This window comes from Babylonia areolata, chromosome 13, assembly GCF_041734735.1.
Source record: "Babylonia areolata isolate BAREFJ2019XMU chromosome 13, ASM4173473v1, whole genome shotgun sequence".
NCBI lineage: Eukaryota > Metazoa > Mollusca > Gastropoda > Neogastropoda > Buccinidae > Babylonia > Babylonia areolata.
The window spans coordinates 6,134,507-6,160,791 of record NC_134888.1 but is presented as its reverse complement, the minus strand read 5'-3'; the positions used below and the strand labels follow the sequence as shown (position 1 = coordinate 6,160,791).

The window sequence follows — 26,285 nt, the reverse complement described above, 5'->3', positions numbered from 1 at the left end:
TTTCGTGTCGCCTGTAAATCTGTTTCGTCTAGACCGTAGATCATTTCTTTAAAACAAGAAATAATTACCCATGTCGGTTTTTGTTTTGTTGTTGGTTTTTCCCACCCCCACTTTTAGTTGTTCTTCAGGACTGTGTCCTGCGATTGATTTTATAGGTCATGATCTGCACATACTGATACTGAGTACATACTGCTAGGTTACAGAACTTTTATAAACTGCATGAACAGACGGTTTCTCAGTATGACTGCCACACTGTGTTTCTCTCCAACACAATCACCTGCATGCACAGATGCTTATGCACACACTGTGTCATTGAACAGTTTTACACACACACACACACAGAGATTTGCACACACACACACACACACACAGAGGGTTCACACAGACATACCATGAGTGTGTGTGTGTATGTGTGGATCTGTAGACAGATTGTAGACAGGACATGTATTGTCTGCAATAAGCATGTAATATACATGCAATATATCTGTTACAACATTATATTTATTTGTGTGAATCTGTTTCTTTTGGGGCAGGTGAATGTAGGGTGTGTGCCAAAGAAAGTCATGTTCAACACAGCCATGCATGCAGAGATGATCCACGATCACAAGGAATATGGTTTTGATGTGGAGCTGAAAGGGTTTGATTGGAGGTATGATAATAATTATGATAATGATATTGATGGTAAAATATTTATTAGTGCATTCCTAAAGTGTAGTTTTGAGCTGCATTTGAAATGATTGTGAATTTAATGCAAAGGAACATATAAATTCACTTTGCATGCATGTATGCACATGCATGCATACACACACACACACATGTACAAATAAACACATGCACAAATACACTGAGGAAGGGACACACATACACACACAGATGCGCACACACATATAACAGGCACACAGAAGTATGCTGGTTAATACTGCTTCCAGGGGAACCTATTTGTTGTTTGTCAGTCATGTATGTGTGTGTGTGTGTGCAAATCTCTGTGTGTGTGTGTGTTCCTTCCTCCATCTTACCTTCAGCATTCATGTGAAACAACTCACTCACCCATGCAGGTGGGCTTTTATAATAATCATGAATGGTGGTTTTCAACTCTGCCTTTGGAGAGAACCTGATCACTTGGTGTTTATGTCCCTTTTTACCTCAGTTTAAAAAAAAAACTTCATGTAAAGGGAACCCATTGACCCCTTAACTGCTGCTGACAAGTGTGTTTGTCAGTGAAGGGCTGTCACCTGAGGACACGGAACTGACGTTAGAGGTCAAGACATAATAATAATAATAATGGATACTTATATAGCACACTATCCAGAAATCTGCTCAAGGTGTTTTACAAAAAGGCTTTTGTTACATAAGACATTACATCTATGTTACATACACACACCAGAATGTGACTACACACACACATACACACACATACATTTTAACATACATGTGTATCGAACAGCTACCCTAACACATACGCATACATAGGCAGGCACAAACTTACATAAACACACGCATACACAATACACATTCATATACATGCATGTAGTTATGTACACATACATATGTATACACACATAGTCAAGCACAGTTAACGCAAAGGAAGTGGACCTGCTACAATTGGACTTACTGCTGAGGGAAAAGGTGAGTTTTGAGACGAGATTTAAAAGATGTGAGGGAATCAGAATGACGGAGGTTATTAGGGAGCTTGTTCCACGTCTTTGGCGATTGAAAAGAAAACGATCTGTGTCCATAGGTCTTACTTCTGACGTGACGTATCCTGAGAAGTCGAGTATCAGAGGAAGAACGGAGCTGGCGAGACAGGGTATAGATATGGAGGAGTTCAGAAAGATACCAGACATCAGTCACCATTCTTTATTTGGACTTCTTCCCCTTGGAACTGCGTTGCTTTTTTCATACATTTGAAATCAATGACACCATTTAGAGGTACCACAGAATAGTAGTTCTCGCTTTTCAAATTCATGGCACACTGATCTCATTTGACTACGGTTATGCAGTCAAACGGTTAAATATGAAGGAGGAAAATTTTCCCCTTTTGTCCAGTGATTTGGTCAGGTTCATTCAAACAATCAACCGGTTACCAACCTTCCAGCCATTCAACTAATCAACAGAGCAACCCAAACCGGACAGACGTACTACATCCATCCACACCTCATCCGTTGATTTCCATGACAAAGTTTCTGGCTGACTGTATACAAACTTCACAGTTGTTTTCTTTATCGGTCCAGTTGAATCTGCAGCCCTGTTTATTGCCTGTCACCTGTCTCTCAACCCTTTTCTTCTTCTTCTGCGTTTGTGGGCTGCAACTCCCACGTTCACTCGTATGCACACGAGTGGGCTTTTACGTGTATGACCGTTTTTACCCCACCATGTAGGCAGCCATACTCCGTTTTCAGAGGTGTGCATGCTGGGTATGTTCTTGTTTCCATAACCCACCGAACGCTGACATGGATTACGGGATCTTTAACGTGCGTATTTGATCTTCTGCTTGCATATACACACGAAGGGGGTTCAGGCACTAGCAGGTCTGCACGTATGTTGACCTGGGAGATCGTAAAAATCTCCACCCTTGACCCACCAGGCGCCGTCACCGTGATTCGAACCCGGGACCCTCAGATTGACAGTCCAACGCTTTAACCACTCGGCTATTGCGCCCGTCAACCCTTTTCAGCTCCTGAGTGTGTGGGCAGTGTCCTTCGGGGTCTTTTGCTAGTCTTCAGAACAGATGTAGCAGGTCAGCCGTCTTTGAATAGTCTTCAAATGAACTGTTGTGTATTACTACTTGTGGGGGGGGGGGGGGGGGGGGGTGGTGGAAAGAGCTGACTTTACTGTCGTTATGAACTTCAAGTAAGTTCAACTTTACAAAGAATGAAGAGGTGAAACTGAAAGCTTGGAACAACTTTACTCTAATTATGTTGTGACTTTACAAAGGGCTGAAACTAGAATTCTGAAATATTCTGTGTTGTTTTAAACTGCAGCAAATGTCTGAAGTAGATGGCTTTCCAGTTTCATTGATCCATAGCACTATGTAAAAAAAAGTTGGGTTTTTTTTTTCTTCTTTTTTTTCTTTTTTTAGTATATATTCAATCATATCAAAAATATCTTGTCAAAAAAAGTTGTTTTTTTTTCTCTTTTTTTAGTATATATTCAATCATATCAAAAATATCTTGTCAAAAATTGTATTATGCAATTGCCGTCTCGCAGCTTTACAGAAGGTTTAACTCAGTTTGCACAATAAAAAAAAAAGCTGCTTCTTCTGAATCTTGAACTCCTGCCATTTGTGGTCACAGCCAAGACGAAAATGTGAGGTGATTTAACGTACATTTTTATTTCTATTTCAGTCGCATCAAGAAGTCCCGAGATGATTATATCAAGAGACTGAATGGAATTTATGAAACAAATCTGGGAAAGGTGAGAAAAATGTTGGCGGATGGAAATGATCAGTTCAACTATGATGTTAAGAACCCAGGCACAGAGATATATCCTACTTTTATGAGCCAAAGATGATAACTGAAATGTTGCAAGACAGTACTGCAATTGTTGTGCAAGCCTGCAGTGTCTGAACCCTGTTGTTTTGACTAATTTATACCATATGTAATGTATAGAGTTACGTGTGCGGAGGACTTTTCTGTTCACTTGATTGTAAGGAGCAGACGTTTTTTTGTGCATGTCCTTAACTTCAGTTACATTTTTTTGGTCTGCATGGCCACGTGATGAAGAATGCCCCAGTAATTTGTTTGAAACTGGCATGAATCAGTTGTGAATTGCGCATAGCAGTGAATGTGTATTTGAAATAAAAGAAATAAAAAACAAAAAACAAAACTGACTTTGGAAAAGAGAAAGTTATTTTTCAATGACCAGATGTGTTTGTCATGCATTTATCTCAGTTTATTTGTAGTAATCATAGATTATAAGTTTAAGTTGGCAGGCAGAACACTACTTGAGAAACACACACTTGCCGAAACTGTGATATGGGTGTATTAGGAGATGAATTACATTTTGTAATGGAATGTCCATTATTCTCAAAATTAGCAAAAGGTAATAACAAGTCAAAGTCTGTTTTTAATTTTTTGTTGTTGTAATTTTCTCAAAACAGAGAATGGAGGGTATTTAAAATAGGAGAAACTCATAAAGGTGGGAAGGATCGTTATTATTATCATAATATTCATCATTAGTAGTATGGTTATCATGAGGATGCTGTGTGCCCCCCAGTCCAAAGTGAAGACGCTGGTGGGTCATGCGCGGTTCACAGAGGACAAGTGTGTGGAGGTGGGGGGAGAGACGTACTCCGCTGATCACATCGTCATTGCCACTGGGGGACGACCCATCATCCCGGACGTTCCTGGTGCGTCTTCAGCCCTGTCCACTTTCTCTTCCTGCCTGAACCCTTTCAGTGCCAGGGCCTGTGTTACGCTCAGTGGCAACTATTTGATATTTGATTTGATATGGATTCTTATACAGTGCCTGTCCTCGGTCAAAGACCAAGCGCTTTACAAACTCGGGGTCATTCTCACAACAGGCTGCCTACCTGGGTAAGAGCTGACTGACGGCTGCCATTGGGCGCTCATCATTTGTTTCCTGTGTCATTCAGTCAGAGTTCAGTCACGCACACGTTCACACTCAGAAAGACATTTAACATTTGCCAAGGGATGTTTTGGTCATGGAGGGTAATAAGTGTTGAAAAAAAAATTCCAGCATTCAAAATACTGTATGAACTGTATTTTTCTCAAAGGGAAATGAACACACTATTCAGTTACGACAATTTCACATGGATTTAGTGATTTTTGGATACGGAAATTCCTACAATGATGCAGGCAGGAATTTCTGTCCCGGGGCATGTTTATTGTTGGCCAGAAGGGGACGGAAATTTCTGTCCTGAGGCATGTTTATTGCTGGCCAGAAAGGGACGGAAATTTCTGTCCCGGGGCATGTTTATTGCTGGCCAGAAGAGGACGGAAATTTCTGTCCTGAGGCATGTTCATAGCTGACCAGAAGGGGACGGAAATTTCTGTCCCGGGGCATGTTTATTGCTGGCCAGAAGAGGACGGAAATTTCTGTCCTGGGGCATGTTCATAGCTGGCCAGAAAGGGACGGAAATTTCTGTCCTGGGACATGTTTATTGCTGCCCAGAAGGGAATGGAAATTTCTGTCCTGGGACATGTTTATTGCTGGCCAGAAGGGGACGGAAATTTCTGTCCTGAGGCATGTTTATTGCTGGCCAGAAAGGGACGGGAATTTCTGTCCTGGGACATGTTTTTTGCTGACCAGAAGGGGACGGAAATTTCTGCCCTGGGACATGTTTATTGCTGGCCAGAAGGGGACGGAAATTTCTGCCCTGGGACATGTTTATTGCTGGCCAGAAGGGGACGGAAATTTCTGTCCTGAGGCATGTTTATTGCTGGCCAGAAGGGGACGGAAATTTCTGTCCTGGGGCACGTGTTTTTGCTGGCCAGAAGGGGACGGAAATTTCTGTCCTGGGGCACGTGTTTTTGCTGGCCAGAAGGGGACGGGAATTTCTGTCCTGGGACATGTTTTTTGCTGACCAGAAGGGGACGGAAATTTCTGTCCTGGGACATGTTTATTGCTGGCCAGAAAGGGACGGGAATTTCTGTCCTGGGACATGTTTATTGCTGGCCAGAAGGGGACGGGAATTTCTGTCCTGGGACATGTTTATTGCTGGCCAGAAAGGGACGGGAATTTCTGTCCTGAGGCATGTTTTTTGCTGACCTTAGCTTCTCATCATTCAGATGTGACAATGACCTGAGGCTCTGTTTGGAACACACACTTGACACACTGAAAAAAGAACCTGTGGCAATACATAAGAGACTGAAACGATGCAAATATGGGGCACACATTTTTCTCATGTGAAAATTTCACACATTCGTCTCACGTGAAAATTGCAAGGAAAATGACTCGCTTTAAATTTCAGGGGCCGAGCATGGAATCACAAGTGATGGCTTCTTTGACCTGGAAACCCTCCCAAAGTGAGTGTGTTTGAATGTGGGTTGTACTATCCAGACATTTTTAAAGCGTGAAACCAGCCTTAAAACGACACGACACAACGTAATACTGCACCACACCAAACAACACAGCAAAGTTCAGCACAGCACAGCACACCACACCACACCACACCAAACATTTTACAGAGGAGGCAACTGCTGTTCCGACTATTTGGGCTAGAATTTGTTTATAGTGGAGAGTGTCTTGCCCAAGTACATCCCCACTCTCTCGGCCAAGAGGGTTTTAGGACAGTCGGCGTTGGGATGGTTCCCAAAGGCCAACTAGCCCAAAAGGCTGCAGCACTAAGAGCCAGTGCAGTTTTGCCTCCTAGTTTGAGAGTCATAGCCCTTCACAAAAGGCTAAGCTGTAAATGATTTCCCATTGACTGGAGAAACCATTGATAATACAGCTCTCACTTTACTGTTGGTCCAAATGTAAACTTATGTCAATATGTGATATAAGCTGATTGTTGGGGCTAACACCAAACAACACAGCAAAGTTCAGCACAGCAGAGCACACCACACCACACCACACCACATCAAACAACACAGCAAAGTTCAGCACAGCAGAGCACACCACACCACATCAAACAACACAGCAAAATTCAGCCCAGCAGAACACACCACACCACACCACACCACACCACACAGCAAAGTTCAGCACAGCAGAGCACACCACACCGCACCACACCACACCACACCACACAACACCACACAACACAGCAAAGTTCAGCACAGCAGAGCACATCACACATCACACCACACCACACAACACAGCAAAGTTCAGCACAGCAGAGCACACCACACCACACCACATCAAACAACACAGCAAAGTTCAGCACAGCAGAGCACATCACACCACACCACACCACACCACACAACACAGCAAAGTTCAGCACAGCAGAGCACACCACACCACACCACACAACACAGCAAAGTTCAGCACAGCAGAGCACATCACACACCACACCACACCACACCACACAACACAGCAAAGTTCAGCACAGCAGAGCACATCACACATCACACCACACCACACAACACAGCAAAGTTCAGCACACCACACCACACTTCACCACATCAAACAACACAGCAAAGTTCAGCACAGCAGAGCACATCACACCACACCACACCACATCAAACAACACAGCAAAGTTCAGCACAGCAGAGCACATCACACCACACCACACCACACAACACAGCAAAGTTCAGCACAGCAGAGCACACCACACCACACCACAGTACACCACACCACACAACAAAGTTCAGCACAGCAGAGCACATCACACCACACCACACAGCAAAGTTCAGCACAGCAGAGCACACCACACCACACCACAGTACACCACACCACACAACACAGCAAAGTTCAGCACAGCAGAGCACACCACACAGCAAAGTTCAGCACATCAGAGCACACCACAGTACACCACACCACACCACACAACACAGCAAAGTTCAGCACAGCAGAGCACACCACACCACAGTACACCACACCACACAGCAAAGTTCAGCACAGCAGACCACACCACACCACACCGCACCGCACTGCACAACACTGACTGCACAGCACCACACCATGTAACACATCACACTGCACCACATCACAAAATGTAAACCATCTCCCAATTTACACTTTTTTAACCACAAGCCCATCAGATGCAGCACAATATCTTTCTCTCAATGTATATTTTTTCTTTTGTTTATCAATCTATCTATCTATCTGTTTTTCATTCATTTGTTTTGTCTATAGTTTAGTAGGCTCTGAAAGCGTGACCAGCATTTTGTATCTCTGCTTATGTCCAGCATATGCTTCTTTAAAAAAAAAAAAAAAGAAGAAGAAAAAAGTTAAACACATGTGGAGTAGTTTGCATAGATTGGTACCAACACCTCCTTGAAAGTGAAAGTGAAACTGTTCCAGGAAAGTGGTGGTGGTAGGAGCGGGGTACATAGCAGTGGAGCTAGCAGGGATCTTCAACGCCCTTGGGTCAGACACCAGCATCCTGATCCGCTATGATCAGGTAATGGTGCATGGGTGGATTTGTGCGTGTGTGGTGTGAATGCCGTGGTTGCCTGTGTGTGTGTGTGTGTAGTGTGGTGTGTGTATTCTTTCTGTAAGATGTGTTCTCGCTAACTGTGACTGCGACGTGGTGCATGATGATAATGAATGTACATGAAAAGCACTGCACTATATTTTTTCCGACAAAATACCACACGGGCGGATGTAGATAGTGTGAGACCTTCACACTGTGTGTAAAACATATTAGCCTTTCCATATCTTGACTCATCATTTTTAATGTAATGTTTAAGGTCAGTGAGGTCTGTTTAGGAAAAAAAAAAAAATCCTAATTGTATCTCTCATCACTTGGCAGAATTTCGCTGTCCCAGGCAGATGCATGATTTAACTCTCTCCATACGAACGGCGAAAGAGACGACGTTAACAGCGTTTCACCCCAGTTACCATCATCAAAATATTGCAAGCGGTAGGCTCTTATACTGAAGAGGTGAATGTTGACAAAGAATACCACAATTCTGACGACGGAAGCTAAAGGTTGGGTCATTCAGACACCCACTGGACATCCGAGGGGTCTGTGTAGAGGAGAAGAGAGGACTGGCCGTACTGAGTGAGTTAATGTTAACTTCCACACAGACTCGGGGAAACGATTGATGGTTGTAATCATTGGCACATGAATGTGTGTATCTAAAAGATTTGTGTTTTTAAGGAATGTATTTCTTTTTAATCAAAGCATTATTTACTTGATATTTTTTATTGTTTGGTGGATCATGCTTTCTTATTCATTCTGTGAACGCACTGGATTGAGCTGTGGTAGTGTTTTATGTTATGTTTATATCTGGCTCGATGATGTAAGGCGCTTTGAGCAGCATTAGTACTGGATATCGTGCCATAGAAAAGTTATGAATTATTATTATTATTATTATTATTATCATTGGTCTCCACTGCAAACTCAGTCCGGTTGAGCAACTACATGATTACTACTGTTAGTTGGTGATGTTGAGGAATATCTGAACCAGAACAGGCACCGCTGAAACTTCACTAGAATGACTCGGCTGCAGGTCAGAGCCTCCTCTGCAGTGTGGCCCTATGGTGGCCTAAAATGAATTGCCCTCTGTGCACTGCCGGTGTAAAAAATATGGTACGATTAACCCTTGTGTGGCTGCGTAAAAAGGGAGGGAGTGGCAAGTAGGTAGTGGTGGGGAGGTTGGGTGGGAGGGGGGGCAGGTTGGTGAGAGTGGGTTGAGGGTAATGGTACTGAAAGGCATGGGAGACAATTTGGGCTGACTGCTTATGTAATAGCATTTATTTTGTGGCACTTTGAATGAATGTGTGGTTGAGATTGCTCGTGCGTGTTGTTGCTTGTGATGCTAGGGGAAGCAATTGCGTGTTTCTTATGAATATGATTTTATTGTGATCATCGCTCCTCAGTGTCAGTGAGTACAGTTCTGGATAGCTTAGCTGATCCCGTCACAGCAACTGTAAGCCAGAGCGTGAGAATCGGCTGGACCGGACGGGTCCTAGTGTTTCGATGTTTGGCCTGTTGTCACACTGATGAGAGGCTTGCACATTGTAGCGCATTGTCGCGCATTGTCGTGCATTGACGTATTGACAACACTTATTACTGCAGCCGTCACTGTCTCTTCCAAACAGGTTCTGCGGACATTTGACAGTGTCATCTCCACCAACGTCACCAACAACATGGAAGCTGCTGGACTCAAGGTCAAGAAGCGAACGCAGGTCAGTATTTTTTTAGCGGAGGCACATTCCCTGTTGCCAGGAATAACCCTTCACTTGAGTTGCTTGGGACAAGACTTTTCAACCAGTCTGTATGTGAGAAAATGGAAATAAAAAAAAAAAGAAAAAAAATAGAGGTGGGCAGTGAAAAAATACTTGTGAAAACCAGGTTATCATTTTATCCATGAGTGTTCAAACTTTGTACCCCAAGTACTGAATTATGTGACACCGCAGTTGCTTCCCTTGGACCTAGTACAGCTATTTCCCAACTGCAGTGGGCATGATCAGTTTCACTTTCTCAATCAATTGCATTCTCATTTAATGCGTTTAACTTGATGGATTTAGCCTGCGTGATCTTCCCCAGAGTTTTCAAGGAGATTGAGCAAGTTTTTGATGACGCAGTGTGCATTTGCTGTATGATGTGGTGTACTCAGCTGTTCACACAATGCTGGTTACTATGATCAGCTTCGGATCCACTCCACTTACGCATACCCAGATTCAAACTCTCGACTGTTGGCCGCCGTTCTTTCTCTGTCTCTGGACCTTGCAGTTGGAATGAACTTCCTCTTTCGCTTCGTCAAGTCTCCACACTCAGCTCTTTCAAGTCTGGCCTTAAAACCCACCTCTTCCCAAAATAGCCTCCCTTCCCTGCCTCTTCCTTGTCTTTAGTTTCTCCAGTTTTAGAGTTATGCGTGCGTGAGAATGACTGGTGCGAAAGCGCTTACATTTGTCTCTGCACAAGATTCAGCGCTATATAAGTACCATTATTATTATTATTGGTCCACACAGAAAACGTAGTGCATTTACACTGATGGGAGTACAAAGTGCTGCCTGGACTGCAGTGTCCAGCAGTGGTGATGCTGACAGCGGAGGGGCTGCATGTGTGTGTGAGGGCAGGTGAAGACTGTGGAGAAAGGCGCCGACGGTCGGCTGAAGGTGGACACCACCACCGGCACCATCGATGACGTCGACTGTCTGCTGTTCGCTGTGGGTCGGGTCCCCAACAGTGATACACTTTGCCTCCAGAACCTGGTAAGCCTTCACATTTTTTCGCTTGTTCTTCGTTTTCATATAACCCTACCCTCCCAAAGTGGATGACCCTGAGCTGAGTGGTCCCAGTCTTTCCATTGGAGCTCAGAGCACATTCAACTTTCTGATGGGGCTCCAACCAGTGCCCTCCCAGTTGTCAGAGCCAGCATGAACAAGAGAGGCAAGGCCTTCAAGACTCACTTGTGATACACTGGAAAAAAAAAAATCCAAGCTTTTTATGTATTGTGTATAATTTCAAAATGTAATGTTTAAGATGAGAAAGATCAGTTTAGAGCGAATTAAGTCCCTTAGCATTAATTACAGAGTAATTTCCCTTTTATACTATCTGCACCAAAACGTTTGCAAAATAAATAAAACTTCCATGCTTAGCAAAAGAAGTTCCTGTTTGAACAAAAAATGATAACAATGACTCCTCTTGTTGTTGGGTCAGAATATCGGATCAAAGTGCCAAGTTTAGAGAATACAAAAAATATAAATATAACAGTAAATGCAGTTTGCATATAATTAGGCTTCATTTTTTTTTTTTGTGCCCATCCCAGAGATGCCATATTGTTTTAAACAAGATGACTGGAAAGAACTGAATTTTCCCTATTTTTATGCCCAATTTGGTGTCAATTGACAAAGTATTTACACAGAAAATGTCAATGTTAAAGTTTACCACGGACACACAGACACACACACACACAGACAACCGAACACCGGGTTAAAACATAGACTCACTTTCTTTACACAAGTTAGTCAAAAATCACTCACACAGTAAATTAGACGACGGGCCTGAATTTTGGTAAAGTGGTATTTAGCAATGCTGGTGGTTTTGGCCAGGTTAAAAAACAAATTTTCTTCTGTGAATGTGTGTGTGTGTGTGTGTGTGTGTCTTGCTTTTTGAGGAACAATCAACTACCTTGAGCATGGCAAGGGAAGTAACCTTACCTAAAATTTGATTTAAAATGCACATTATTTGGGAGTTACTTCCCTTAGAAGCTGGATGTAAGTGGTCCGTTTCTTGTTTATAGCTGATGGTTTATTTACTGTTTAACTTGGGCAAGGCACTGTCCACTGTCATCAAATTCTAGCCCAGATAGTCCGGGACTTCTTTGGTCTTCTCTTGTGTTCTGGTGGTCATCGTCAGTCAGTCACGACGGATTGTCATACACACAGAAATTGTTTGTGTACAATGTTCATTGTTATTTTGTGTTCTCTGTTGACAGGTTCTTCTTATTTGTTCTTTATCATCTATCATATACTAGCTATGTCTCTGTTGACAGGTTCTTCTGATTTGTTCTTTATCATCTATCATATACTAGCTATGTCTCTGTTGACAGGTTCATCATCTATCATATACTAGCTATGTCTCTGTTGACAGGTTCATCATCTATCAAATACTAGCTATGTCTCTGTTGACAGGTTCTTCTTATTTGTTCTTTATCATCTATCATATACTTGCTATGTTTACTGTTTACTTACTGAGCGTTACCTGTTTACAGGGGGTACAAATGGATCCAAAGGGTCACATTATCGTCGATGAATTCCAGAACACCAACGTTCCCAATGTGTACGCCTTGGGAGATGTTTGTGGAAAAGCTCTCCTTACTCCTGGTAAGTTTTTTCAGTTGAAAAAAAAAAAAAAAGATTATCGTTGGCAACATCTACTGTTTGAAATTTCATCAAGCCGTTGTGGAGATACAGAGAGTAATCTGCACATTCAAGGTTTTTTCTTTGGAAAAATGGGGACACCCTCACAACAGACTTCTCTGTACGAAACTTGGCCTGTTCTTTACAGGAAGATTGCATCGCTGCAGATCAGCACCTCCCGTCTTGTTTCTCTTGGTTTTTGTCTTTCTGCAAGAGTATTTCTTCTGCTATCAAAGCAAATTTTTCCTCTGGGCCCTCTACTTCTGGCCCTCTCAACAACACCAACCCGCTGCCTCCTCCACTTCCTCCGCTCCCTCCGAAGTGGAGGAGGCGGCGGGTTGGCGTTGTTGAGAGGGCCAGGAGTAGAGGGCCCAGAGTGTCAGCGAATCGATTGCGATCATGCCTTAATTTTAGCGCAATCGCCCAATCGAGCTACATAATTATGTGACCTGGTTGGAGACATAATTTGACAAAAAACAAGAACGCCAGAGAATCGACAGACAGACAGACAGAAAATACGAAAAAAAAACTTAGCCGTATGAAGAGCACAGGAACAGGAGTCATGATGGCTGCCAGAAAAGAGGGCGCTAGCCAGCAGGACAAAGGGGAGGTTACCTACTTCCGGGAGGTTATTGGCCGTAGTTGCTTTCGTTTTCTCCGCATAGGCGGATAGTAGTTTGCACAGGACAGGAATGTCAGACCCCTGCCGGAGTCTGCACTAGTTGGGTCACGGTAAGTATGTTATTTAAACGTAATTTTAGATAGAAAATTTCCTTTTTATTTTGCCTTGAACAACCCTGTTGTTGACTTTAAAAAAATTTTTTTTTTTCAGAATCAATTTTAATGTCAATTAAACCAGAACAAGGTTTATTAGACACGCATGCAAAGTTACATGAAACCACGCACAAAAAAAGCAAAACAAAATAGATAAATACTGAACAAGACATTGAATCACTGTTGCACGCTATGGCGTTTTTGACAGCAGTTACTGACAAATTTCCCAAACTGTCCCACAGGTTTGTCTTCCAGTATTAGCTGACTGGGTTTAATAATATTTGGAATGTAATTTTGAATTTTTTTGTAAGAATTCTATTCTAATTTCTTTGTATAATTCGCAGTCATCTAAGAAATGAAATTCATCCTCTATTGTTTGACATTGTAAACATAGCTCCTTTCTTTTGGAATATTGAAATATTGGCCTTTTTTTCTATTGCTAAATCATGACAGGATATTCTTAATTTGCACAGTGATTGTTTTTGATTATAATTAAGATATCCTTCAAGCAAATAAGGCTTGGTTCTGTATTCACGAGTAACTTTATTATAGAATAGTAGTTTAGATTTATTTTCAGATTTGTTTCTCTTCCAGAATAAAACATATCCATATTCTAGTTTATTCATTATAACGTTGCTAAGTCTATGAATATTGAATGTTGACTGATTATTCCAAACGTGTGTTGATGTGGGTTATCTCATGTGCCCTAAGTGCACTCTGCACACATAGGGATGCTCAGTTTATCGTCTCTAAAAGACTAGCGATGTGGGTTATCTCATGTGCCCTAAGTGCACGCTGCACACATGGGGATGCTCAGTTTATCGTCTCTAAAAGACTAGCGATATGGGTTATCTCATGTGCCATAGTGCGCGCTGCACACATAGGGATGCTCAGTTTATCGTCTCTAAAAGACTAGCGATGTGGGTTATCTCATGTGCCCTAAGTGCATGCTGCACACATAGGGATGCTCAGTTTATCGTCTCTAAAAGACTAGCGATGTGGGTTATCTCATGTGCCCTAAGTGCATGCAGCACACGTGGGATGCTCAGTTTAATCGTCTCTAAAAGACTAGCAATGTGGGTTATCTCATGTGCCATAGTGCACGCTGCACACATGGGGATGCACAGTTTATTGTCTCTAAAAGACTAACGATGTGGGTTATCTCTGTGCCCTAAGTGCACGCTGCACACATGGGGATGCTCAGTTTATCGTCTCTAAAAGACTAGCGATGTATACATGGGTTATCTCATGTGCCCTAAGTGCACGCTGCACACATGGGGATGCTCAGTTTATCGTCTCTAAAAGACTAGCGATGTATACATGGGTTATCTCATGTGCCCTAAGTGCACGCTGCACACATGGGACGCTCAGTTTATCGTCTCTAAAAGACTAGCGATGTGGGTTATCTCATGTGCCCTAAGTGCACGCTGCACACATGGGACGCTCAGTTTTATCGTCTCTAAAAGACTAGCGATGTGAGTTATCTCATGTGACCTAAGTGTACGCTGCACACATGGGGATGCTCAGTTTATCGTCTCTAAAAGACTAGCGATGTGGGTTATCTCATGTGCCCTAAGTGCACGCTGCACACGTGGGATGCTCAGTTTAATCGTCTCTAAAAGACTAGCGATGTGGGTTATCTCATGTGCCCTAAGTGCACGCTGCACACGTGGGATGCTCAGTTTATCGTCTCTAAAAGACTAGCAATGTGGGTTATCTCATGTGCCCTAAGTGCACGCTGCACACGTGGGATGCTCAGTTTAATCGTCTCTAAAAGACTAGCGATGTGGGTTATCTCATGTGCCCTAAGTGCATGCTGCACACGTGGGGATGCTCAGTTTATCGTCTCTAAAAGACTAGCGATGTGGGTTATCTCATGTGCCCTAAGTGCACGCTGCACACATAGGGATGCTCAGTTTATCGTCTCTAAAAGACTAGCGCCCAGGCCACCACTCTAGGTGTAGTGAGGGGGTCGGGGATGGGGGTGTTAAGTGAAAAACCCTGGACATATTTGGGGGCTAAAACCCAAGGAGACTAGACAGCCCCCCCTAGTCAGGCAGATTTACCTCTATCCATGGCTCCACTGTGTGCGTCTGAAATAAACACTCATGTGCTGCTGTTGGTTCTGTTTTTGACTCACTTGTGTAAACAAAGTGAGTCTATGTTTTAACCCGGTGTTCGGTTGTCTGTGTGTGTGTGTCTGTGTGTCCGTGGTAAACTTTAACATTGACATTTTCTCTGCAAATACTTTGTCAGTTGACACCAAAATAGAAAAAAATTCAGTTCTTTCCAGTCATCTTGTTTAAAACAATATTGCACCTCTGGGATGGGCACAAAAATTTTTTTAAAAATGAAGCCTAATTATATGCAAACTACATTTACTGTTATATTTTTTGTATTCTCCAAACTTGGCACTTTGATCTGATATTCTGATCCAACAACAAGAGCAGTCATTATTATCATTTTTTTGTTCAAACAGGAACTTCTTTTGCTAAGCATGGAAGTTTTATTTATTTTGCAAACGTTTTTGGTGCAGATAGTAAAAAAGGGAAATTACTCTGTAATTAATGCTAGGGGAGTTAATTTGCTTTAAACTGATCATTCTCATCTTACACATTACATTTTGAAATTATATTCAATACATAAAAAGCTTGGATTTTTTTTTTTTTTTAAGTGTATGACAAGTGAGTCTTGAAGGCCTTGCCTCTCTTGTTTTTTTGTGTGTTCCAGTTGCCATAGCAGCGGGTCGCAAGCTGGCTCACCGTCTGTTTGACAACAAGGAGGACTGGAAGCTGAACTATGACAACATCCCCACCGTCATCTTCTCCCACCCCCCTGTGGGCACCGTGGGAATGTCCCAAGGTCAGATGATGATGATGATGATGTTGATAACCTCCGTCCTTCCGATTCCCTCGCATCTTTTAAATCTCGTCTCAAAACTCACCTTTTCCCTCAGCAATAAGTTCAGTTGTGGCAGGTCCACTTCCTTTGCTAGTTAGCTGTGCTTGACTATGTGTGTGTACATGTGTATGTGTACATAACTACATGCATGTATATGAATGTGTATTGTGTGTGCGTGTGTTTGTGTAAGTTTGTGCCTGCCTGTGTGTGCGTATGTGTTAGGGTAGCTGTTAGATACACATGTGTGTTAAAATGTATGTATGCAGTGTGTGTGTGTGTGTGTGTGTAACATTGATGTAATGTTTTATGTTAACAAAAGCGTTTTTGTAAAGCACCTAGAGCAGATTTCTGGATTGTGTGCTATATAAGTATCCATTATTATTATTATTATTATTATGTTGATGACTACAGTGATGATGACAGTAACGATGATGATGACACCAGTGATGATGATGATGACAATGAAGATGATGATGATGAGAACAGGTACAAAATTATATATGTATGAACCCAGTAATGCTGATGATAATTAAAACAATAATGTAATCATATTCATGACCCCAATACTGATAATAATGACAACAATAATCAAAGACACAAGTATTTATGAACCCGATAATGACGATGAAGAAGACAAAATATATATTTATTAGTCTTAGTAATGATGATAATGATAACAGTAAAAAAAGACATATATTTATGAACCCAGTAATGAGAATGATAACAGTAACCAAGACAAATGTTTATGAACCCAATGATGATAATGATTACTGTAACAAAGACATATTTAAGAACCCAGACGAGTAATGACAATAATAATAATAATCACAGTACTAAAGATATATATTCATGAACCCAGTAATAATGATAATGATAACACTGAAACGAAGAGAAGAAAAAAGATCATGATCGCAATACTGAAGATATACATTTATGCTTCTCTTGAGATACATACTCCATGTGGATTTTCATTATTTCCTATTGTTTGTTTTGCTTTTGATATTGTTTACTCAGTCCTTTGATTCATAGTACTTTCGACTATTTATTTCAGAGGGGACAGTCCAGGGAAAAAATGTTTATTCTGTCTTGTATTTCACTGTACTGACTGTGATTATTTCATTTTATAGGGGACAGTATAGGGGGGGTGAGAAAATTCTTTATTCTGTCTTTTAATTCAAGGTAGCACTTTTGACTTGTTGTTTTTTTTGTTAATTGTTATATTTTCAATGTAAAAAAAAACAACAACAACAACGACGACGAAAACCTATGTGTGTCCAGAACAAGCGGAAAAGAAGTTTGGCAAAGAGAACGTCAAGGTCTACGAGTCCAACTTTCTCCCCATGTACTACGCTGTGACGGAGACCAAGTTCCGGTGCCAGATGAAACTGGTGTGCCAGCTGCCCACAGAGAAAGTGAGTTGTATATCAGGACACCCAAAATCAGGAGTGCCCGTACTGATGAATGAGTTAGTAATTTCTGCCACGACAGGTTTCTCTGTGTGAGTTTGGACTGCTCTCCTTGGTGCATTTTTCCTGCTTTCTTTCTTTTTCTTTTTTTTTTAAAGATAATTTTTCTGTCTGCAAGCTTGAGTCGTTTTGTGTGTGTGTGTGTGTTTTTTTTTGTGTGTTTTTTTTTATATAATATAATCAAGGCTGATCTTTCTGCAGAACTTCACCAGGGGTGGCCCTGTTGTCGCCATGGGTTCTTTTATGTGTGCCGATGGTGGGTCAGGTCTGGGATGAGACGATTAATATTAGGGTTATTATCATTAGTAGTAGTAGTAGTAGGAGGAGTAGCAGTATCATTATTATTCTCATCATCACCATCATCGTCATGATGACTGTGCATTACAGGTGGTGGGGCTACACATGGTGGGTCAGGGCTGTGATAAGACGATTAATATTAGGGTTATTATCATTAGTAGGAGTAGCAGTATCATTATTATTCTCATCATCACCATCATCGTCATGATGACTGTGCATTACAGGTGGTGGGGCTACACATGGTGGGACAGGGCTGTGATGAGACGATTAATATTAGGGTTATTATCATTAGTAGTAGGAGTAGCAGTATCATTATTATTCTCATCATCACCATCATCGTCGTGATGACTGTGCATTACAGGTGGTGGGGCTACACATGGTGGGACAGGGCTGTGATGAGATGATTAATATTAGGGTTATTATCATTAGTAGGAGTAGCAGTATCATTATTATTCTCATCATCACCATCATCACTGTGCATTACAGGTGGTGGGGCTACACATGGTGGGACAGGGCTGTGATGAGACGATCAATATTAGGGTTATTATCATTAGTAGTAGCAGTAGTAGGAGTAGCAGTATCATTATTATTCTCATCATCACCATCATCGTCGTGATGACTGTGCATTACAGGTGGTGGGGCTACACATGGTGGGACAGGGCTGTGATGAGACGATTAATATTAGGGTTATTATCATTAGTAGTAGGAGTAGCAGTATCATTATTATTCTCATCATCACCATCATCGTCGTGATGACTGTGCATTACAGGTGGTGGGGCTACACATGGTGGGAAAGGGCTGTGATGAGACGATTAATATTAGGGTTATTATCATTAGTAGTAGGAGTAGCAGTATCATTATTATTCTCATCATCACCATCATCATCATGATGACTGTGCATTACAGGTGGTGGGACTACACATGGTGGGACAGGGCTGTGATGAGACGATTAATATTAGGGTTATTATCATTAGTAGTAGTAGTAGTAGGAGGAGTAGCAGTATCAATATTATTCTCATCATCACCATCATCGTCATGATGACTGTGCATTACAGGTGGTGGGGCTACACATGGTGGGAAAGGGCTGTGATGAGACGATCAATATTAGGGTTATTATCATTAGTAGTAGCAGTAGTAGGAGTAGCAGTATCATTATTATTCTCATCATCACCATCATCGTCGTGATGACTGTGCGTTACAGGTGGTGGGGCTACACATGGTGGGACAGGGCTGTGATGAGACGATCAATATTAGGGTTATTATCATTAGTAGTAGCAGTAGTAGGAGTAGCAGTATCATTATTATTCTCATCATCACCATCATCGTCGTGATGACTGTGCGTTACAGGTGGTGGGGCTACACATGGTGGGACAGGGCTGTGATGAGACGATCAATATTAGGGTTATTATCATTAGTAGTAGCAGTAGTAGGAGTAGCAGTATCATTATTATTCTCATCATCACCATCATCGTCATGACTGTGCGTTACAGGTGGTGGGGCTACACATGGTGGGTCAGGGCTGTGATTAGATGATTAATATTAGGGTTATTATCATCCGTAGAAGTAGCAGTATCATTATTATTCTGATCATCACCATCATCATCATGATGACTGTGCATTACAGGTGGTGGGGCTACACATGGTGGGACAGGGCTGTGATGAGACGATTAATATTAGGGTTATTATCATTAGTAGTAGGAGTAGCAGTATCATTATTATTCTCATCATCACCATCATCGTCGTGATGACTGTGCGTTACAGGTGGTGGGGCTACACATGGTGGGACAGGGCTGTGACGAGATGCTACAGGGCTTCTCTGTTGCCATGGTGATGGGGGCCACCAAGGCGCAGTTTGACGCTTGTGTCGCCATCCACCCAACCTCCTCCGAGGAGCTGGTCACCATGCGATGATGATGATGATGATCCCTGGGACTCCCTGGCTCGGCGTCGTCCGCTGTCTGTAGGAACCATCACAACCATCACCATGTGGTAACCCCCTGTCGGTAGGACTCGTCATCATGCGATAATCTCTAGGATTTCGTCGCCATCTGCTGTTTGTAGTTTGCGGTGATCCCTGGCACTTTGTCGCTTGTTGTCGTCATCTGTTGCCTTTAGGGACCATCAGCAAGGGATAGTCTGCGGGACTCTCTTCGTCAGGGGGTTTGGTCTTTGGCTGTAGGAATTGGTCACCATGCGATAATCCCTGGGACTCTGTTTTCTTCTTCTGCTGTCTGTCTGCTGAAAGAATTTGTCAACATGGCGATAATAATCCCTGTGACGCCGTCATGAGATAACTCCAGGACCGTATCATCTTCTGATGCTGTAGGAACCATCACCATGCGATCGGCTGTGTGACAGAGGTACGTTCTTCAGCTTTCTAGAAAATTATTTTTACAGTGTGTTTATTTCTTTGTCATGCTTTAGTTTTTTTTTGACAAATATCAACAGTTGCCTTTTTCAGCTGTTTAGAAAAATTCTTTTGCAGTGTGTTTATTTCTTTGTCATCCTTTTTTGTTTAGTTTTTTTGACAGAATATGGAACTCTTTACCATGCGATAAACCCTGGGGTTTTGTCATCTTCAGCTGTTGGTCTTTGGCGTTAGGGACTTGTCACCCTGTGATAAATTGTGTGACGTCTTCTTCTTCAGCTATCCACCTTTGGCTGCGGAAAAAAACCTTTTGTGATGTTTTTAATTTTTTTTTTTATTTCTCATCCTTTTGGTTTTTGATATATTCAGAACTCTTCACTATGCAATAAACCCTGCGAGTTTGTTCACTTGTTCAACTGTCTGGCTGTAGAAAATTTGTCATGTTTTGTTTATGAACATCATAAAGGATGTGACTTTGTGTACAATGTGTGTCTTAAATATTGAAAAATCTTTTTGCAATTTCTTTATTATTTCTTTGTCTTCTTTTTTGGCTTAAAAAAAAAAAAAATCTTTGCTGTGGATTTCGTTGATCTGCTCTCTGCCATCATTTTCTTTTTCATGCGCATTATTCTTTATCTGTCTACCAAAGTGTTAATGTATTTGGATGAAGTGTACTACATTTATTTCAGATAACTTAATAAATAAATATGCGCAAATTTCAAATCAAAACTTCTTTCGGTGTTTCTGATTTTTCTGTTGAAGTGCTTTTTTTTTTTAAGATTTTTTTTTTTTTCTTCCAATTCCTTCAGTGTTGTGATACAGTAAATGCCATGGTTTTAATATTCCATCGTTATGATTATAGTTCTTTGTCCTGTGGAAAGCATAGTTATGAATTCACACCCAGTCATTCTCAAATATTTTTGTCATCACGACATGAATCTCTAGAGTGAAACATGTTTTCTGAGGTGACTGTTACCATGTTAGGGTTTGACTGGATCTCGGCCGATCTTTCTGTACCTTTTCCAGGGTAGAGGGTCAGAAATGTTGTAATTTTGATTATCTTGGAGTGGTCAGAGAGGAATTTTCTGTTTCGTTTTGTGTATAATCGAGGACATGAACGACCACATTGGAACTGAGAAATAGCAGGGAATATATCTTTTTGAGTGGCTGTACCTGGTAGAACACATAATATTCATATCTGTTTTTGTTAATTCAAAATAAGGTGTAAGTATTGTAACTGACCTTTATTACCCTAGATTTGTTGAAGTATAACTGACCTTTCATGCTGTAGTTTTTTTTGTTTAGTGTGTATGGGACCACAGTGCCTATTAAAAGGGAAAAAAATGTGTGGACTGTATTCCTAGCCATTAAAAAAAAAAGTAATATAAACTGTTAGGTGTCAAGAAGAATGTTTTAAGATTTGTTATCTTCTGATGGGTATTTTTTTTCATATTTATTTTAGAGGTTATTCGTATTTGAGTAGCTTTCACGGGTACTGAGTGATTCAATATGATTTTCTTTTTGTAACATTGTATTTTAATGCTTTTCGCTCTTGAATGCTTTTTTGCTGTGCTGTTGATTTGGTTGATGGTTGAAAATAAAACAACACTTGTTACATGATAAGTTTTTGTTGATTCTGCATTTAGTGTGTGACTGAAAAAAAAATCTACCTACCTCTAATATTCCCAAGAAAATGATTAGACTTCATTATGGAATGCCCATGTTTAATGACAAGATTGATGGAATGTATGTTGTGTTACTGCCTTTAGAACGACAGAGTAGAAAGAAAGCCAACAACATTTTGATGAACAGTTTACACATAAAAGAAAGCATCCATAGGTTTTGATATCTTTTGTTAAGAGTTTAACTTGATGCTGTGTAGTTTGATCGATCGACTGAGCATATCCAATCATGAATGTACATGTGGTATCTCGCAATACGACAACAATCGTACAAATTAATCAAATACTGCCAAAGAGCATTTCCTTCTCTATACCTCACTGTACAGCAACAATCATGCAATTTAATCAGTTTCCACCAAAAAGCATCTTTTTATCTGCTTCTTTTTTGATACCATGGCTGAGCTGTTAATATGTTTTTGGTTTCAAGGATATATATCAAATGAACTTTTGGCCTGATATTTACAGTTATATATTTTTTTGTGCATGTGTGCCCCCAGAAGTTTGATACATTTGTTTTCTCTGTTTTGATGATGATGGGGGATGTCCATTTAGACTTGGGACTTGTGGACAAGGCTGTACTCTCATAGGTGATCACAGTGTCCACCAGGCTCAGAAATACAAACACCTGCAGTGTAAATTTGAGCAACACTCCCAAAGGCAGTTTCAGTTTCAGTTTCAGTAGCTCAAGGAGGCGTCACTGCGTTCGGACAGATCCATATACGCTACACCACATCTGCCAAGCAGATGCCTGACCAGCAGTGTAACCCAACGCGCTTTGTCAGGCTTTGAGAATAAATAAATAAATAAATAATAAAAAATAAAATAAAAAATAAAATAAATAGAATGAAATAAAATAAATAGATAAATAATAATAATATAATTAAAAATAAGTAAATAAATAAATAAATAATAATGATAATAATAATGGAAATAAAATAAATAACTAGATAAATAAATTAAAAAATTTAAAAAAATAAATTATAAAAAAAAAAAAAAAAAAAATAGGCACTTCCTTGCAGTGGATGATGCTTTGTGGTCTCAGTCTTGTAACCCTGGATAGCAGTCGGCCACAGGATGAAAAAAAACCACCCTCACTTCTAAAGGGGCTTGAACCCACGTCCTCCCTGTCATCAGTCAGCGATGTAACCACTTCACCAAGTTAGCTGCTTGGCTGATGTGTTTGCCATAGAGTTTTTCTTTTTTTCTTTTTTTTTTTTCTTTTTTTTTTTTATCACAAATTTCTCTGTGTGAAATTTGGGCTGCTCTCCCCAGGGAGAGCGCGTTGCTACACTACAGCGCCACCCTTTTTTTTGTTTGTATTTTTTCCTGCGTGCAGTTTTATTTGGTTTTTTTTCGTATCGAAGTGGATTTTTCTACAGAATTTTACCAGGAACAACCCTTTTGTTGCCGTGGGTTCTTTTACGTGCGCTAAGTGCATGCTGCACACGGGACCTCGGTTTATCGTCTCATCCGAATGACTAGCGTCCAGACCACCACTCAAGGTCTAGTGGAGGGGGAGAAAATATCGGCGGCTGAGCCGTGATTCGAACCAGCGCGCTCAGATTCTCTCGCTTCCTAGGCGGGCGCGTTACCTCTAGGCCATCACTCCACATTTTGAAACCTGAAGGGAAAATCGGCTGGGCTGTAAGCAGCATGCTTTGATTTAGAGGGGAAAAAGCTATCAGTCTGTTAACAACCATAATGTTATGTATTTGAATAAAGACTTTGACCAACATTCCAGTAACATCTTGGCTTAAAGTTAAAAAAAAAAAAAAAAGAAGATTTTGCTGCTGAAAATTGTCCTACTAATTCTAGCCCTGTCCATCCTTTACTTGCTAAGTTGTTCATGAGGTGTTCACGCTTTTGATTCTCATCAGATGAATATGCTGCACTCTCAAGAGGTTGAACCTTTGAAAGAGTTGAATGTAATGCACATCATATTACACGTGTCATAAAGAAAAAGAAAAAAAGTTGCATGTGAAAGCCAGTTCCACAAATGAGATGTTCTTGCAGTTTACTTTTAAGAGCAATGGCACCACAGTTTGAGTAAAAAAGACCGTTATCTGCTGTGCAAACTTATTTGAAGTTGTTTTTTTTTTTATCATGTGATGATCTCTTTTTCTTCTTTCTTTCAGTGTTAGATATATCTATATATATATATTGTGTGTGTGTGTGTGTTCTCTTTGGTCAAAGAAATTATACTGCTTTTGCTGCAGACAGCATAGACTCACAGTTTGCTGTGTACATGTATGTACTCCATTTGGTTATACCTTATACTTACACTTGTTAATTTTTTTTTCCATACAACTGTTTGAGAGGTTATATTAAACAGAAAAAAACAACTAACATTTCTGCTGTTGTCTTCTGATTTTGCGGTTGTACAGGTGGGTTTGTCTGTTTCTGTGCTGTGATTAGAAAATACTTTCTTGTTGACTGGAATTAGTGGAAAAGACTATATATTTACTGTTCACTGTCTGCCGTGTTACCAGATTTAAAACTTCAGCTGTGAAAGATTTGAAAATACAGAAGAGTTTATTCTGATATTGGTGTCTGTGTGTACTTGACTGAGTGGTTGTGCATTTTGTTCCTTCCTTGATTCACACACTGCTATCAGAGTTTATGGTACAGCTCAAAACATACTTCCAAAAAATAAAGGGCTGTGTTTGTGTACAGTACAGGCACACTGCACATAGATGTTACACAGTAACAAGCAAGAGTGTGTATGCATGCGCAGTCTTGCATATATACTTGCAAGAGCAGATAGGGGGGAAGGAAAACAAACACACACGCAAACACTCACACATGTACATGCAGTATACGCACACACAACACACACACACACGTTCATACTCACTCACATGCAGTAAACACACATACACATGTGTGCACGCACATGCATACATAATACACAAACTGAATTGGTTGATTTGATATCAGTATGTTAACCCTAGTTACATTAAATTTGGCCAAAAAAAAAAAAAAAGAAAGAGAGAGAGAGGGGGAGTTGTCTGTGTGTGTGTGTGTGTGTGTGTGTGTGGTGACAGAAGTAGCAGTAGCTGTTGTATAAGTTGTAGTACTGTCATTTCACATAATTTAAACAGTGTGTGTGTGTGTGAGTAGCTGTAGTTGTAGAAGTAGTAGTACTACCATTTCACGTGTGAGTGTGTGAACGCATGAGTGTGCGAGAGTGTGTGTGTGTGTGTGTGTTTGTGAGCATGTGTTATGAAGGTGAAAACAAACCTTCAGATATGCGCAGTTTGTCATGTATTACTTTATGGCAGGGATACCTCCAAGTGTTACAGATCGTCATTCAGTTTGCTCTTCTGTTCGTTCATTTCAAACTTATTACTCAAACAACGGTTTAAACGGACAGGACCAACATACACATGAACGCTCACACACACACACACACACACACACACACACATCCACCCACACCCACCTACACACACACACGCACACAAACACACATTCCCGAACGCGCTGACGGAAGGAATGATGGAGATGTGTACCCATACCCTTCACGGTATGGTTGTCTAGCAGTCAAAAGAGGTCAGAAAGTGGAATGGCTTTTGGTGCAGTCCATTAGCTGTCAGCATAACCCTCTGATTACTGTCAGTGCTAATGGCTCACTGGGTATCACGTGCCGGGTCTCCCGCTTACCCCCAAAGTGGGGGGACACAACAGCTAGGTATTGTCTTACAAAAAAAAAAAAAAAAAAAAAAAGAAGGAAGAGATAAGTAAAGATAATGAATAATTAAGAGCAGATAGGGGGGAAGGAAAACAAACACACACGCACACACAACCACGCACATATGCACGCTCACACACACACACAAACGTGCGTTCACATACATACACACAAACACACATCAGTATAACCACATCTTAGACACATGCGCGCACACATACACTCGGACGCACGCGCACATAATGTACACACACACACACACACAGAATCATGTAGTGACCAGCCAAACTAATGAGATGATTCATGTACTTGGACGTAGAGGCACAGACAGAGAGAAACATTACCAGTTTGCAAAGAATGAGAACCACAGTAAGAAAAAAAAAAAAGTACAGTACAACCAACTATATCCATAGCCTACCACAACCACTGCAATTCGATCTTCTATATCATCATGGACAACAACAGATGCAGCGACGCAGTCAATATCGCTGTTTCTTGTTTGTCTGCTGCTTTTTTTGTTTTTATTCTTTCTGCAGCAAACATGACCTCTTGCCAAGTCACAAGAAGCGAGGACACTAAAAGAGGATATCCAATACACCCTCTCCCGAAAACGAGCCACACAACCCTCCTTCACCCCCCCCCCCCCCCCGCCCCCGCCCGACCCCCCCCCC

The 26,285-nt window shown here is 41.2% G+C and overlaps 1 protein-coding gene across 1 annotated transcript in view; it reads left to right on the top strand.

The window, feature by feature from the left end:
• LOC143289004 (glutathione reductase, mitochondrial-like) overlaps nt 1–24,456 on the top strand; it is a 24,760-nt gene extending 304 nt beyond the window's left edge. The window contains exons 2-12 of the mRNA XM_076597752.1: nt 534–649; nt 3,345–3,414; nt 4,216–4,348; nt 5,933–5,987; nt 7,924–8,023; nt 9,670–9,756; nt 10,651–10,785; nt 12,288–12,399; nt 15,940–16,071; nt 17,389–17,522; nt 19,635–24,456. Of these exons, the coding sequence (XP_076453867.1) occupies nt 534–649; nt 3,345–3,414; nt 4,216–4,348; nt 5,933–5,987; nt 7,924–8,023; nt 9,670–9,756; nt 10,651–10,785; nt 12,288–12,399; nt 15,940–16,071; nt 17,389–17,522; nt 19,635–19,784 (1,224 nt within the window). The 3' untranslated portion in view covers nt 19,785–24,456. The remainder of the gene's footprint in view (nt 1–533; nt 650–3,344; nt 3,415–4,215; nt 4,349–5,932; nt 5,988–7,923; nt 8,024–9,669; nt 9,757–10,650; nt 10,786–12,287; nt 12,400–15,939; nt 16,072–17,388; nt 17,523–19,634) is intronic.
• The last annotated feature ends 1,829 nt before the right edge of the window (nt 24,457–26,285 follow it).